We start from the raw sequence: 15,313 nt of genomic DNA, 5'->3' as shown, positions 1-15,313 counted from the left end.
AAACTTAATCCCAGATTTTTTTTTTCAGTTGAAGTTTTAAAATTTAACTTTATATATTTATAATCACAGAGGTAAGATTTTTTCAAAGGGCATGCAGAAGAACATCAATAAGTGTTGGAAGGAAAAAAAGTAAGCAAGAAAGATGTGTAGAGGAGCAAAGAGAACCAGACAGAGGTCTTCTTGTTTTATGGTGTTAGGGAGAATGCAGTGTTTTTCCAACAAGTATGTTTGTGTTAAATATCTCAGAATTAATCTACACAGATCCATTGTATGTAACTGTTAGACTAATTTTAGTTCAGTTGTTGAAAGCAAAAGTCCGTTTCTGGTAGGTTGAATAACTAAGCCGTTATTAAATGTCATTTGCCAGAATTCCAAGGCAGCAGTGCTGTACCACAGTGTTTTTACAGCCTTGTGTTATGCCCAAGGCATTAATGTTTCTCCAGAATTTAAGGCTAGAGGGAAGCCATAGTAGCTGTCTTGTACAAACAACACCAATGATCCTTCTTTCGCGGATAGTAAAACTCAAATCTCAACTCCACAGATAGGTTTATGTTATTACCTGAGGTGGAGTTGAGGTTTTTTTTTCCCCTTATTCTGATTTAGAATCAGGTCCTGTCATTGCCATGGTTTCCTTTAGGAAATACGTTTAGGGGCAAAATTAAGTAGTAAGATAAGTTTTTTCCTTCCTTATTAATTCTGTTTATTTTTCAGTGAAAGTCAGGGTGCTCTTCCAACGTAAGTAATACATGAGCAAGTTAGCATTTGTAGGTATTAGTTCCTGTTAAACCCAACAAGGTTACTTCAATTCTTGGATCAATTAGGCTAAGATTAATAATGGCCCCTTCTGGCGTCGCCTTTGAAGTTGTGGTGTGGCTTGTGGAAACAAGAGGACAAGAAGTAAAATTATAGTGCTTTTTACTGTTCTGTGTTTAATTTCTTTGATTTGACTTTAATATTGCTTTAGATGAGATGCTGTTGCTCAGCGATTTAAAAATGGCATCATTAAGCATTTGAAGGATTTCTGAATGTAGGAGTTTTGGGGCTGGGTTGCTGGGTCCGAGCTTCTATTGAAGAAATAGTCTTAATGATTTGGATCACTTGCTTCATACTTTCTTCTATGGTTGAAAGAAGACTGTATCCTGTAGATCCTTCCCATCGTGTAGCTGGATCGAGTGCACATGTTCACTCAGAGCTTTATCCAAGGCACAGTTAGGAGACAGCTGAATTAGTTCTAGTCGTGGCAACTTGCTTCTCCTGCTTTTCACATTCAGGAGGGTTGTTACAAAGTCCTCGTGGTAGGTGATTAGCACATGTGCAATAATCTGAATGGTTCCAGGAAGTAGCATGATTGCTGTGTCCCTGTGTTCAGAGCCACTGCCTATGTATATGCAGAGCATGTATGATGCCTCCCAGGCACAGTGAATGCAGAGTGCAAGTAGCTGCTATGATACAGAATTGAAGGACAGCTGGCTGGAGAGCTCTTGGTTTGCCTATAGGAAGGTTTGAAATAAATCTGGGTTATAGTAAAGTGTAATTTGGTAATTGTCATTTTGAATTTAGTGTTATTGTTTATATTGAGATACAGAATGATATGGTAGACCATTGTGGGATAGCGTTTTTATGGATTTTTCTTAAGCAACCTTTAGCAGCATATGAAAGCATAAGTTTCTTAGAGCATAAGCCACATTGGGAGCTTGCAAGCTAATGGTTTTGGTCTACTTACTTTTAAAGCACTGTCACCTTATTGGGAAAAAAGCATTAAAGGAATAGGACAAAATAGGTAATCTGATCTTTGTTCTTAAAATCTTAAAGGGCTTTTCTTGTTGGACTTTTTAAATATCTAATTTATATTGTACTTTGTTCTCTAACAAAGGCTCCTGAGTTTCCCATAAATAATCTTTACAGTGCTGCTGTCATGAACACATAAAACTGTTGGACAGGCTATTCATTTTAAGAGAAGTGGTAGTTCCTTGAAAGCGTATGCATTTGAACCTGTTATTTCGATTATATGTGGGAATAAGAATTCTTGGTTTTGATTTCCTTTCATGTCACATTTTAATGTTATTATTGAAGCTTTAGCCTTCTGCGGAGAAGCACAGAGGCAGACCTCTGAGGTAAGTTACCATAAACTCATTTTTAAGAACTGGTATTTGTAAGAGTGAAGTGTTACAACATGCCAGACTTGAAATGGACGGTAAGAAGGATTAGTCTAAAACATGTGATCACTTGCATCTTGTTTCTGCAATAAAATGCAGCAAGTTTTAGTGAGATACAAGTTTTTCTTTCTTCTGGGTAGTGTTAATTATGTAGAGTCAGTCAGTGGCTCTACATAGAGAAATTGCAATGAAGACTACACGATTTAAGATACTATTCCAATTGCATAGTTGATAGATTGTTTTCCATAAAGTAATTGATATAAAAATATTCTGATAAAACATATATATGCAGGAAACACTTTTTCCCCTGGTTGAATGCTGTCTGCTTAAAACAGCTAAATTTTGAAGTCAGGAGATCTGTGTTTCTTAATTTTCTTGTTCAGGGTACAATATTACCTTTTATAGTTTAGCTCACTTGGATCAAAACGTCACCCAAAATTCTGAAAATACTTTTATGTGAGGAGGATGCTGGGAAGAACCCTCAGCGTTAAAGATATGCCTAAAGGGTGAATACACATATGCAGGAATACAAAGGTCAACAGAAGGATATTTAGAAATGCCTGTTTTTAAGTCATCTCGTGAACAGGTGTCCTAGAATTCAACTTAATAGTTTCTGGTCTGTGCAGTGGGATTTTTTTAAAATAGAATTCTAAATATGTTCTTTGGCAGTGTAACTTAATGATAAATTTTTATATATAGGAACTATCTACAAATAGTTGGCTAACTTGTTACACCAGTGTGCTACCAATCCAGTAGTTAAATATTTGAACTACCTGAGTATGATGAAGCTTGTATAAATAGATGATTCATTTCCCATAAAGAAGACAGTGTCTCCCTTCTCACGCACTCATATGCCTCAGATTTCTTAAATACTAGCTCTTATTTTTATTTGGCATAATCCCCAGTAAAATGAGTTCTGTGTTCATTAGGGTTTTATCAGCGTAATCTCACTTGTTCAGTTAAGAATGATATAATTCCTTTGTGCATACTAAATAGCGAATGTGAGAAGATACAAGGTTTTGTGTGATTCTTCAAATACTTACAGAATGATTCAAGCTGAGATGTATTACTTTGAGCTGCTTCTGTTATTCAACTTGTGAGCACATCAGCTAGTGCCACATGAGAATTTTATCAGCTATGTTGCCTGTAAAGAGAGAGAGAGAGAGGAGCCAGAACACAGATTTAGAGGTATGATTTTTAGAGAAGCTTCTAATTTTCAAATGCAGTGATGAAATTATGTTATGAAACTATTTTAGGCTTTGTAACTTTACATGAAATGTCAGCTCCTGTGAGGTGGTCCGTTTCCTTGAGAGTTGAAGGGTTACCTTGAGATTTTTTTAAATATACATTTGTATACATGTAGTCCAAGAGATGACCAGAAGTTATGTTGCTACTAGCCCCATTGGTGGAAAGAAGGATCTGTTCATCATAATCTCATTGTCAGCTTCTTGCAGCAGACGTGGCATTTTCTGGGAATATGTTGTCATTCTCTGGTCTTTGCATATGCAGCTGTTATAAAGAGATGCTAGAGGACTATGCTGAGATTATGGATTGAGCAGGTTATACTGTCAAATGGATATTGTCTCCCAGGTTATTTTCATTTAAATTTTGTTTTGTCCATCTTTGCCCCAGCTCTTCACTGGAACCCTTCTTGTGAAGGGCTGTTGCAAGAAGTGTTACTGCTTGATCTGAGATGCAATAAAAGAGGTTCTAAGGAATACAGGCCTAGAGATTTTTACCACAAAAATTTCTGTTTGCACAAAATGGTATCTTAGTCCTGTCTGAAAGAGCAGAGACTGAACAATTGCATACAGTGAATGTTCAGGACAGTAAAGCTTAATGTGCATTATTTCAGGTTTAGACTTGGTTCAAGACTTTCATTTTTATAGTCTGTCTGAATAATTAATTTATTTCCATGTTGTCATCTGCCCAAGTTCATGGGAAATACTTAATAATCCAAGAAAGATTGGAGCACTGCTTGTATATGGTACTGACTTTTTCAGTCTGGCACAGAGTTTTCATAAAATGCTAAAGTGTAGCGTTATAGCTAGAAAATTAGCTGATCAGGAATAGACTTTATTAGCAAGTACTGAAACGTTTCCTCTGCTTTTTCTGTGTCCATCTGGGCCCTGAGGTAACTACAAAATATGGATTTTTGGTCTATTGTCATTAGTAGTTCACAGGAACTAGAAAATGTTCTATGACAGCAATAGCTTATGTCAGAACGGGTTTGAGACTTGTGACTAAGGGCAGTGATACTAACCCCAGCTAGAGCAGTGCTCACTTCATTAGTCTTTTTGTCTCTTCTAGTTATGTATTTCTGCTTATCAGATTGGAAAGCACCTATAGTTATGAACATATCATTGTACTACTCTGGAAGGTTATCTAGGCAAGGCTGTACTCTCCTCTGGTATTGCAGCATTGACAGGATTGCTGCAGTCTGACAGTTCCCAAGTGCTCTGTTAGATTATTCTGGTAATAAATCTGTTCCTTTCCAAGTAGAATGCCATGTTTACAATTTCTCTTGAAAAGCAGACATTGGCTGGGTTATTTGGTGGACGCCACTTCCCTTCAATAGAATCATTAGTGGGATTCAAAGAACATTATGATCGGTGGAACTACAAGGCAAGACTAGTCCTTGATTTACAGTTTTGCTGATAATGACAGCTCAAGCAGAAGGACTTGTAATATACTTAGTTGACCTAATCATGCTCTTGAGCAGCCTAGACATGGCATAGGATCAGGAACAAGTATGTCCCTTGTGACCGTACATTGCTGCAGTTCACAGTCCGGACATCACAAGTTCTGCCGTACAGTTTATGTAGTAATTTTCAGTCTTCTCCTGTCCAGAATTATTGGTGGGTTTTTAAGAGCCTGATACACTCTTGCGGTCATAAAAGCTATTCCAATAAAAAGGACTGCTGAGCTGTCATCTGGCCCCATTCTGGTGTGCTTTACCTCACTTTATGGTGTACCTACATAGAGGACAAACAGCTGATAGCTTGAGAAAAGCAGAGGTTTTAATTATATTTGGCCAATGGGGAGCATAGTAACTTTCATAACAGTAACTAATTGAATAAAAGAGTCTTTTGTTATGTGATGTAACTTATTGGCAGTCAAGGCTTATCCTACCAGAGCCCAAACAATATCATCTATCCATGTAAAGTTATTCCAGTATCCCAAATGTGCAAGTAATCCAGTCCTGTATCTAGAATATTTTGCATCTGATTTGCCTACTAGATCTGATAGTGTGTTGTAGAATGGTATTTCAAGAGGTAGTGCACTAGTGCAGCCATGATTCGTTATTTCCACCGTCCTGAAGAGACTGCAATTTGCCAGACTATATTCCATCAAGTCTTCAAAAAGAGCATGCTTACTTACCTGATAGTCACTCTGATCCTTCAGGATGTTTATCATCTTTAGGAATCCTACCACCCACCTCCCAAACCTGTTTTGGAAGTTTTCAGCTAACACAGGCTTTCAGATATGAGGAGAATTGGGTGGAGCTGGCGTCATTCTGCCTTTTATGCAGTGTGGGATTATGAGAGTTCATGCAGCATATGTAGAGCTCCAACAGCTATTGCTGTTTAAAAGACTTCTGAGTTCACACATGTGAAGCATCTGTGTGCCCTCTGCAAGTTCTGTAATGACTGCAGTGTTGTAAGAGAAGCATCTGTTGTTTATGTACTGAGTTTCACTACCATAAATACTGTTTTCGGTTAATGAGATATGACTTTTTCTCACTAGTAAGTATTTTACTAACTTTTAGTGTTTATAATGTTATTGAAAACCAGGTTGTATACAATTATTTACTGTAAAACATATTGGTCTTATGGTATTATGGATAATCATGTTGTCTTTTTTCAAGTAAAATAGCAAAATTATTTCTTGAAATGCATTAGCAGTATTACAGACCTCTTCAACCCATTATACAAATACTGATTCCTACTATTCTCAAAACCTCTGAGGAAAATGCCTTGTGTTATTTTTCATCTTGGATTTTGCAAAACTGGAAATGGGAGAGATTAAAGGACCATCTAAGGATTTGGGAAGTTTTGCTTTTGTATCTGTGTTTCAAGTTGAGTATCCTCCACTTAGATAAAATCATGTTCTTTTTATAAGTTCTCTTTTACCTAATACGGACACAATTATTGGGTCTCAAACAAGAGCATTTGGATTTCAGGGAAGGGAAGCAGCTTTTTTATTCTTCCTTTCTCTGTGTGTTAAACGATGCTTTTTGCACAGCACCTCTTTTGCTAAATCTGCTCTTTTCCCACATTAGATGCATAGTGGGAGAGTTAGTGACATGTGGAGGAGGAGAGGAAGTAGCAGAAGTGACATTCATGTGAGAAAGTACTTGTGATGTAAGAGAAGTGGGACATGCACACACACACACAGGCTAAGTAGAAAAAGCTGACCAGATTTGCTCTCTGTTTACCAGTGATTTTGGAAATGTTACTTTAACACAAGAAATGTGGCTACAAGTCCTTTCAAGCACTCATAATAATAAGGAGTTTCAGGGAAGTTAGAGCAAGAAAATTTTGACTGTTTTGAGAAAAATGTCTAAATTAAAATTTGAATTCTGTTGACTTTCATGAAAACCCTTTCTACTTGCTGTTGCAGCATCAGTGGGTATTAAAGCATCATTTTGTCAGCAGAAAGTTGTTTTTCTGGAAACAGCCATTAAGGAGTCATGCACTGGTCTGTGCTGGATTCTATGGGCAAAGCCACTGACTGTTAATGAGCTCTGTCTGGCAGCCAGGAAAGCAATAGGCAATGGAAAATACCAGTATAAAAAGAGAACCAGGAAAAAGGGGGCAGACTGTTTTTTAAAGTTACGCTTTCTAAGCCTAAAAACCATTGGTTTAAAAACAGTTTAAATACTTAGAACTCAGAGCTTCACTTTTTTCCCTCAAGGGCAATGACTGAAACTTGGTAGTCATGAGAGCAAAAGATACTCAAAGATGGAATCACGTTTAGGTGTTTGGGAGGTGCAGGAGGATTTCCATGAATCTGACATGCTTATTAACAATAATGTATGTGCACGGATGTTTGAGTGGTTCCTTTACAGATCATTTATATTAACTTCAATCTCCAAAAGGTCCATCTCTAAGATAGCAAAACAGAGCTGGAGAGGCAATGTGTGAAGGTTCCCTAGTGAACTCCCTAGTGAAATACAGGAAGCCTCAGGAAAATTCCCTCAGACCACAGCGTTTTCTTTCTCCTGTTTTCAGTTCATAGTTCCTCTTTTACATCTTCCTTTCCCTTTTTTGCCTCTAAAAAAAGTTTTTTCACCAGAAGTCACACGAATGCTGTGAAAGGAAGAGAGATGGGTTGGGTTAAGTATAGTTTCGTGTTCAAGTACACTATATGCGTATGATGCAAGTGAGCTGGCTAGGTAGAAGCAGATGCCTTTCCTTCCTTATTCTGTTTAGTGTCAAGGGCAATTGTACTGTAGAGGCTCACCTCCCAAAGAGGTGTTGGAAATGATCAGCTGTCTTCCTGAAGAGTATAATTATAGGGATTTTTTATATGGAAAATACCTGCTGCTCAGACCTAATTAGACTTGCAAATGCACGTTATCCCAGAATAGGATTCATAACTGATAATGAAGTTGTTTCTGTAGGTTTGTAATATCTGGTGGGTGGTCTTCTCAGTTCCAGTGGAGAATGATTGAGATACTTAAGAAGAAATGGGAGAAAGCTTTCAGTTGTTATTTTTTTAAATGAACCTCCAGATAGAACACTTCCTCCTAATTCTCAGTTTTTACTTGACTTCAAAGTTGTTTATCCCTATTATTAAAAATTGTAGTTGTTTTTGAAGATTTACTAAAGCAAGATCACCTATTCCTGTTACCCACTTAAATTCCTTTTTCAATTCTGCCATGCTCACGCCTTCAGCATTTTGTTAGAAAGGTTTGGTGGGGGAGTATATCATGATTTTTTTTTTCCTTACTCATTGAATTATTATTAAAATCTACATTATAAGACACTGGCATTCATGTGGGCTTTACATGATGTAATTTAAAGCTTGCGAAGTTTTATTGTCAGCAATTCAAACCACTGTGCTTTCTTTATGGTGTATCCTGTTTTCCATTTGGTTCCTCAAGCATTCTAAGAAACCTGATATTGTTTCTTATGTGCAGATTTTGAAATGAAGTGTTATACCTATGTGGTACTGTAATGTTGGTACATCATAAATCTTAAAATTTGCAGTTGGAGCCTCAAATCTCTCTCCTGACAAGCTAACAATTCTAATGATCAGAGAATTAATGCATTGTGACAATCCCATTGTTTGCTTTTTAGTCCATTTTTAAAATAATGATTTCTGTTGCTGCTTTCTAGCTTAACAAATGGCGGCACAGTGTGTGACAAAGGTGGAGCTGACTATTGCCTGCACCAATCTCTTGGATAAAGATGTTGGTTCCAAGTCAGACCCGCTGTGTGTGCTTCTCCAGAACACGAGTGGTCAGCAGTGGTATGAGGTAACAGTGTGATGCTTCTCATGAATCTGCTAAAAACACAGTCTAACTTGTTGGACCTTTTAAAACACTGGAGTGTATGATTTCATTAAAATATTTTAATGATATACTGGCACCTCTGAATACTTTTCATTAGATTATGTCTATAATAGTTATACAGGTAGCACACTAATAATTGTTTTCTGATACTTACACCTGTCTGATTTTTAGCACTGTTCCCCTAGCCATGTGTGGACCAACAGAAGAAGCCTTCCAACTGCTTAAATGTGCTTTTATAAATACAGTACTCCAAAACTAGGGTCTCATCCTGGATTTGACACTATACCATTTTTATGTTGGTCTTCCCTATGCAGGAATAAATAGTCCTTACAGGGAGCAAAGAAAAACAGGTCCTCAAATATCTCTGACGTACAGCAGTGGGTTTTGTAATATAATGTGGTTATTTATATTTCATGAAAGGTTTGTAGGAAGATACGGCGTTATACTTTATACTAAGAAGAACTTTTGGAAGTCTTTAATAATATGTTACTTGATTTGAGTGCTTGGTTGGTAGGTGAAATACTGGATAAAGTGATATCTTTCTAACTGCAGGTTGATCGCACAGAAAAAGTTAAGAATTCCTTGAACCCAAAGTTTGCCAAGAAATTCCGAATTGATTACTATTTTGAGCTTGTTCAGAAACTTAAATTTGGAATATATGACATCGATAACAAAACCTTTGATCTGAATGATGATGACTTCTTAGGAGAATTTGAATGTACACTGGGACAAGTAAGTATGCAGATGATATCCCTTAGAATTAAGAAAATATAAGTTAATGCAAATCATTAACCACTTTTATCTTAAATTTATCACTATGTTCTTGTGCAGTTGGGATACTCTTAAGTTGAATAGGGTTCCCTTCATTTGTTTTTTCAAGCCTCAGTTCAGGGTATATACATTTTATTTGCAAAAGGTCTTGAGATGATGCCCTGAAACGTACTCTAGAATAGTGACCTGTAGAATGAGTAGACACACTTCTGAGAAAGTGTTGCCTGAAGAGGATAAAATAAAATGAACTAGAAAACACTGTAGGGCGAGGCTGACGTTTGTTTGCATGACAAACATTGTGTTTATAAATCTGTTTGCTGAAGCCGTTCATGAAATGTGTTTGAATGGTATGTATGAAAAACTTCAAAACAATTTGAGATTGGAACTTAAGGTATTATCTTTGTCTGTGTATGTGTATCATGTTACTACAAGACATTTTATTTCATATTGCTCCTGAAACTCTGCATGTGTTCATCTGCATATGTATTTTAAAATTTTGAAGTGTATCAATTATTACTTATTATTTATAGGAGATCATGGGAAATAAATGTAATGCTGTCACCTTCAAGATGAAGGAAAAATTCCTAAAATGAAAATACTCACTATCTCATTTCTTTCCTTTGAAAAATCTATTAAATTGCGCTAATAATGCTTGATACTCAAATTTTGTCTTGGCAGATAGTTTCTAGCAGGACTCTAACAAAACCATTAGTACTTAAAAATGGCAGACCTGCCGGAAGAGGAAGTATTACGGTAAGACAATTAAGATAATAAATCTCTTCAGTGTTTATCATTAAATGTTTTTGTGGGGTTTTTTTTGTTAGTAGCTTGAACACAGTGTGTCTAATCTACAGTGCTGTAAAAAGTATCTTAAAGCATTTTTTTTTCCCCTCCACGAATACCAGTTTGTCACCCAAAAGGAGCGCAACCTACCTTCTGCATCTCTAAGTCTCATTGCATCCATCAAAAGATTTAGGGCATCAGACATGCTACTGTTTGGGCAGTATCTTTAATTGTCAGTATCATCATCTAGTGAATCCCAATGTCAAATCAAATTGTTCCTCCCTCCCTTCACCCCATTTTTTAATGCTTCATTTGTGAGCAAACATGAGTTTTTTTAATGGAGCTGTCATAGGAGTGTTGCGAATATGAGAAAACTGTGTAGTTCCTGAATACAAAATAAGTATTTTACTTTGTTTGCCTATCTAGATTACCGCAGAAGAAGTGAAGGATAACAGGGTGGTTGTATTGGAAGTAGAAGCAAGGAAACTGGACAATAAGGTATTTAAGTGATTGTGGCTTCTTTGATAAAGTAGTAAAATCAGAATCTTGTCAAAACAGGAAACATTAAAATGTTCTTTATTATTTTTTTCTGAAATAATTAAAGCCATTAAGATTTTTCTTACACTAAAAAAGAAATTGAAGAAAGATTGCTTCAGAGTAACTTCATTGACTCTTTTGAAATAATTAGAACATTTCTAAATAAGACAAGTGCGTTGCAGGGATATTCCGTGAATACCACACTTCCATTTAAATGTAAATCTTTACATTTAATTATAAAGATAAGGGAGTTTAATCCATTGGTTTAAATAGTTGTTGGAATGATTACCTGTTAGCTCTCTCAAATAAATGGTAAAGAGTGTACTTGGAGTGTATAAATCTGTTATGTAAATATTTTGGGGCTGGCTAGAAGTACTGTATTTAGAATGACTTTTAAAAACAATGATCGTTTTTTGAACTGGATGAAATCCTTAGTTTACTAATTATCCATCATAGTACTTATTAGTATAAGTATTCTTTTGCTTGAACTGTCAGGTATTTCATATGTGGACACTGCAGAACTTTTATTCTAAATTGATGGACATGCCCGTTTTCTTCCCCTCTTTCACAGGTGGTAATGTTACTGAAAATCAGACTTGATTTCTTGATAATCAGGCTTGCATATCTTCATCTAAAGCTTTTGTTCACTGAATATTTAGTTTACTTCTTGTTAATCTAAGTGTGTTTTAAGTAGCATTTAATGGCATTCATGCCACAGGCTGTTCTGGGATAATTGCATGTTCTTTAAATACAGGACTTTTTTGGAAAGTCAGATCCTTATCTGGAATTCCACAAGCAGACTGGAGATGGAAACTGGGTGATGGTTCACAGAACAGAGGTAGGATATTTTCAGTCAACAACCTAGAGATAAAGGGTATTTGATTTCCGGTGTGTCACAGCACTAGAGGTACAGTGCCTTACAAAAAGAAGAGAATGGTCCAGTAGTTGACATACAGACCAGTTAGAAAGCACCTCAGCTCTTCCACTGATTTTCTGATAGGATGGGAAGTCTATCTTACTCTGATTCTCATTTATGATATCCTATGTTAAAAGAAAACACTTTTTTTAGAAAAAACTTTCTGCAATCTAGAAGAAAACAAATGTTTTGAAAAGGTACTGCATACTCACACAGGGACATTTGTCTCAGTGCTACTCTGAGGTTAGAACTTGGGCATTCCTGTGACTGTGCTGTTCTTATGTCAGTGTCACCTAGCTGTACCGTTTACTAATGAAAGTAATTATACCAAATGCTTGCATAGCAAGGGCAAACCAAGGATAATGCTGAGTGAGGGAAAACGTGCTTGACCAGCAGCAGCAGCCTTCCACCCAGGGGGAGGTGCAGAGGTCCCCTGGCAGCAGCTGACAGTGTAGGAGTGGTTCAGAATGTCTCACTGTAGTGGAAGCTGAGACCCCAGTCACAACTGAGGTACTGTGCATATTTGAAGTGGTGACCTTATTCATTTTGAAGCATGGACGTTGAAGAAGTATAAATCCTTTTTTGTGTCACATTTATAAAAATAGCTTCTCTCATGAGGTGGTTCTTCTGCATAAAATGTGTTTGTTCCATGAGGATTTCAGTCATCTTCAATTTCAGTAATGGATCCAGAATTTGCTGTTCCAGCCTAGAACTGTCTGGAGGATTATTTCTTTATGTTACAGATTTTAAAAACCTTTTTATATTACTAATTATTATTTACTGTTTTCAAAAGAGAGATTTCTTTCTCTGCACTCCTACAGTGCTGGAAGTATAAGTATTACTATTATTAGATATTATTAATTAAGTATTGCTTGTGTGTAGTTTCTTGTGCTTTCGAAGATCATTATTTGGTGTGTTGGGTATGTTACAGATACTTTTCAGTTGACAAATTTGAAGATCTTCCATATTATTCTTAAATATCAATTATTTAGCATTCAGCTTGAGAGACTGTGTGCAGCAGGGTGTCTTTTTATCCTCATACACTGTTTCTGCTTAACTGTGCCATGAATTTCTTGAGGGAACATTTCCATGAGTGGCATTTCAGCGTAAATATAAGCTGGAGGGAATTGTAATCTCCAGAGCATTGATGTATTCAGAAATGCCAGTGTAATCCTTTCCCGTGTTTTTTTGGTAAGTCACGCTTTTATATATGTTTGTATGTATATATGTGTGTGCTTATTTAAAAAAAAAATTATGTAAAGACAAAGCAATTTAATTTTTTGCAGTGACGTAGCTACATGATACAGTAGATCACATTGCAATCTAGAAAAACATGGAATTGAAAGATACCATCTCTTTTGGACAATACTACTGCATGTTAGGAATGTTTAGTTTGTTTATATCCTATGTGGTAGGATTTAGATTGTGGAAGTGATTGACAGCAGCATTAGTCAACTGTTTTTGCTTACAAAAATCATGGCATGAAGGTATGTCCAATTACAATGACTACTTTCCACTCTTGTGAACAATACTATTCTGGCTTTTTTTTTTTTTTTTTTTTTTACAGGTTATTAAAAACAACCTGAATCCTGTTTGGAGGCCCTTTAAAATCTCTCTCAATTCTCTGTGTTACAGTGACATGGATAAGTCAATCAAGGTAGTGTATACAAAATGTGTGTATGAATCAACACATTTATAAAAAAACATAGGATATGTAATAAATGGAAGATGTGTTATTTTAGTTATGCCTCTTTGTTTCTTAATCTTATTTGAAAGTGACAGAGATACATGCATGTGTTAGGAAAACAAAACCTTACATTTGTGATGCATTATCTGGTAAAAGTTGGTCTTTGAAAGTCTGGGAAACCAGCTGAACATAAGTAGCTTTGAAATGTCCAATTCAATTTCTTATTTAGATCGTACAGTTGTAGCATTGCATCAGCCAATACTGGTAGTGGTAAGATACTGTATAGTGAAAGATGCGTGGTAAAGGTTAGAATATGCTTTGCTCTACGTTATGGATCTTGTATTACTTTGGTACTGGTGCAACAGGGAACACTAATGAAATTCTTAGTATACTACAATTAAATACACTTAATATACTAGCTGAGATAACAGAAGTGGACCAGATGTATCTTGTGGATACCAGATGTAGCAACTTTCCTCCTCAGATAAAACTTTGTCAGAAAGTCAACCAAATCTGTGAAGTGATAGTTTTACCAGGAGTGGTCTTTAACTCTTTGTATCTTCAAATCTTATCTTGAATAAATTATGTTTAACTTCTGAAGGTTTTTCTTTAGGAATTCCCTTTAGGGGAAGCTAAACAACCAATCAAAATGCCATTTATAAGCTATTATGAACATGTTAGGAACCTGATATCTTAGCATTTGAAAAAAAAAACAAATGAAACAAACCACTATATTTGCTGTTCTTCCTCTGGGAAGGAAAAATGAGAGCATGATTTGCATGTGACAGGTATTAGTCATATGACTTGAGGCAGTCCTGGAAAATGCTTAACAGCCACAGGGATCTGGGTGTTACAAGCACCTGTATAGATTTAAATACATATTTATAGAGCAGATTAATGAAGAACTTTACAAGCCCAGAACCTGCTTCCCTTGCTGCTTCTGTGTTTTTTCCTTCTCTTTCCTTTCTGCTTCCCTTTTCCCCAAAATAGCTGTGACAACTCTTACACTTCTATAGGCTGTAAATATATTTCTCTTTTTCAGTAAACAGTCATACTAAAACTGTAGACCATGATTAAAATGTATCTATTAAGATGGAGTTATTGTCAGCTCTATCATCATTTTAATAAAGTTTGTTCTTTTGGAATCTTACCTCAGAAGTGTAGGTTTATTCCCAGAGGAAATAAATTTTACTTGGAGTTGTTATGGACTTGCAGACAGAAAATAGGATTATGTCTTAACTTAAAAACCCAGGAACTATCACTTCAAACATTAAAATGCAGACAGAATTGTATTATAATGTTGTTGAAGGATTAAACAATACTTTTAACACTTTTATATGCACGCAGTTGCATACATAATGGGCTGTTTGTCATAGTAAGTAAAACCACCAACTTTTCCATAATGAGTAGCTTTTCAGCTATTTAATGGCTTAGTTTGTGTATCCCCAGCAATGCACAAGCCAAGTTGATTCTTTATCTTATGGATTTATTGCCATATTCCCTGTGAGTGTGTTTGCAGTCAGTGAAGTCTTTCTGTGTTGAAAATGTGAGCCTTTCATCTGCAGCAAGCATGCCTAGTTCTGCTGGGAAAAATATATATGCAATTTTATCACATGGCTCCCTAGCACTAGTGCATGTCCAGGAGAGCATACATGGAACAAAAGAAATATTTCTGTCTTGCCTGGAGTAAGTACTGAAAATTGGCTTAGATGGGTCAAATATATCAAGCAAGACAAACTTTAATCCCTTTAAAAGGAAAAAGAAATAACTGTGCTAACTGTGAACAGGTATCATAACTTTTGGCTCAGGAAATGTCTTCAGTTTAAAATTTCGGGTACTGAAGCACTTGGCTGAGTATTTGGCTTCATTTATGGCATTCCAAAGAATTTTTACACCACATCTGCCATGAACATTATTAGTCTGTTGGTACTGTGGCTGCTTGT

The 15,313-nt window shown here is 36.1% G+C and overlaps 1 protein-coding gene across 1 annotated transcript in view; it reads left to right on the top strand.

Moving 5' to 3' along the window:
* Positions 1 to 15,313, top strand: part of CPNE3 (copine 3) — a 33,275-nt gene that overhangs the window by 1,111 nt on the left and 16,851 nt on the right. The window contains exons 2-7 of the mRNA XM_059815618.1: positions 8,501 to 8,640; positions 9,229 to 9,408; positions 10,126 to 10,200; positions 10,657 to 10,728; positions 11,522 to 11,605; positions 13,251 to 13,340. Coding sequence (XP_059671601.1) covers positions 8,509 to 8,640; positions 9,229 to 9,408; positions 10,126 to 10,200; positions 10,657 to 10,728; positions 11,522 to 11,605; positions 13,251 to 13,340 — 633 coding nt within the window. The 5' untranslated portion in view covers positions 8,501 to 8,508. The remainder of the gene's footprint in view (positions 1 to 8,500; positions 8,641 to 9,228; positions 9,409 to 10,125; positions 10,201 to 10,656; positions 10,729 to 11,521; positions 11,606 to 13,250; positions 13,341 to 15,313) is intronic.

Source organism: Gavia stellata, chromosome 3 (genome assembly GCF_030936135.1).
Source record: "Gavia stellata isolate bGavSte3 chromosome 3, bGavSte3.hap2, whole genome shotgun sequence".
NCBI lineage: Eukaryota > Metazoa > Chordata > Aves > Gaviiformes > Gaviidae > Gavia > Gavia stellata.
The sequence above is the reverse complement of the archived record's forward strand: the minus strand, read 5'-3'. Positions and strand labels throughout refer to the sequence as shown.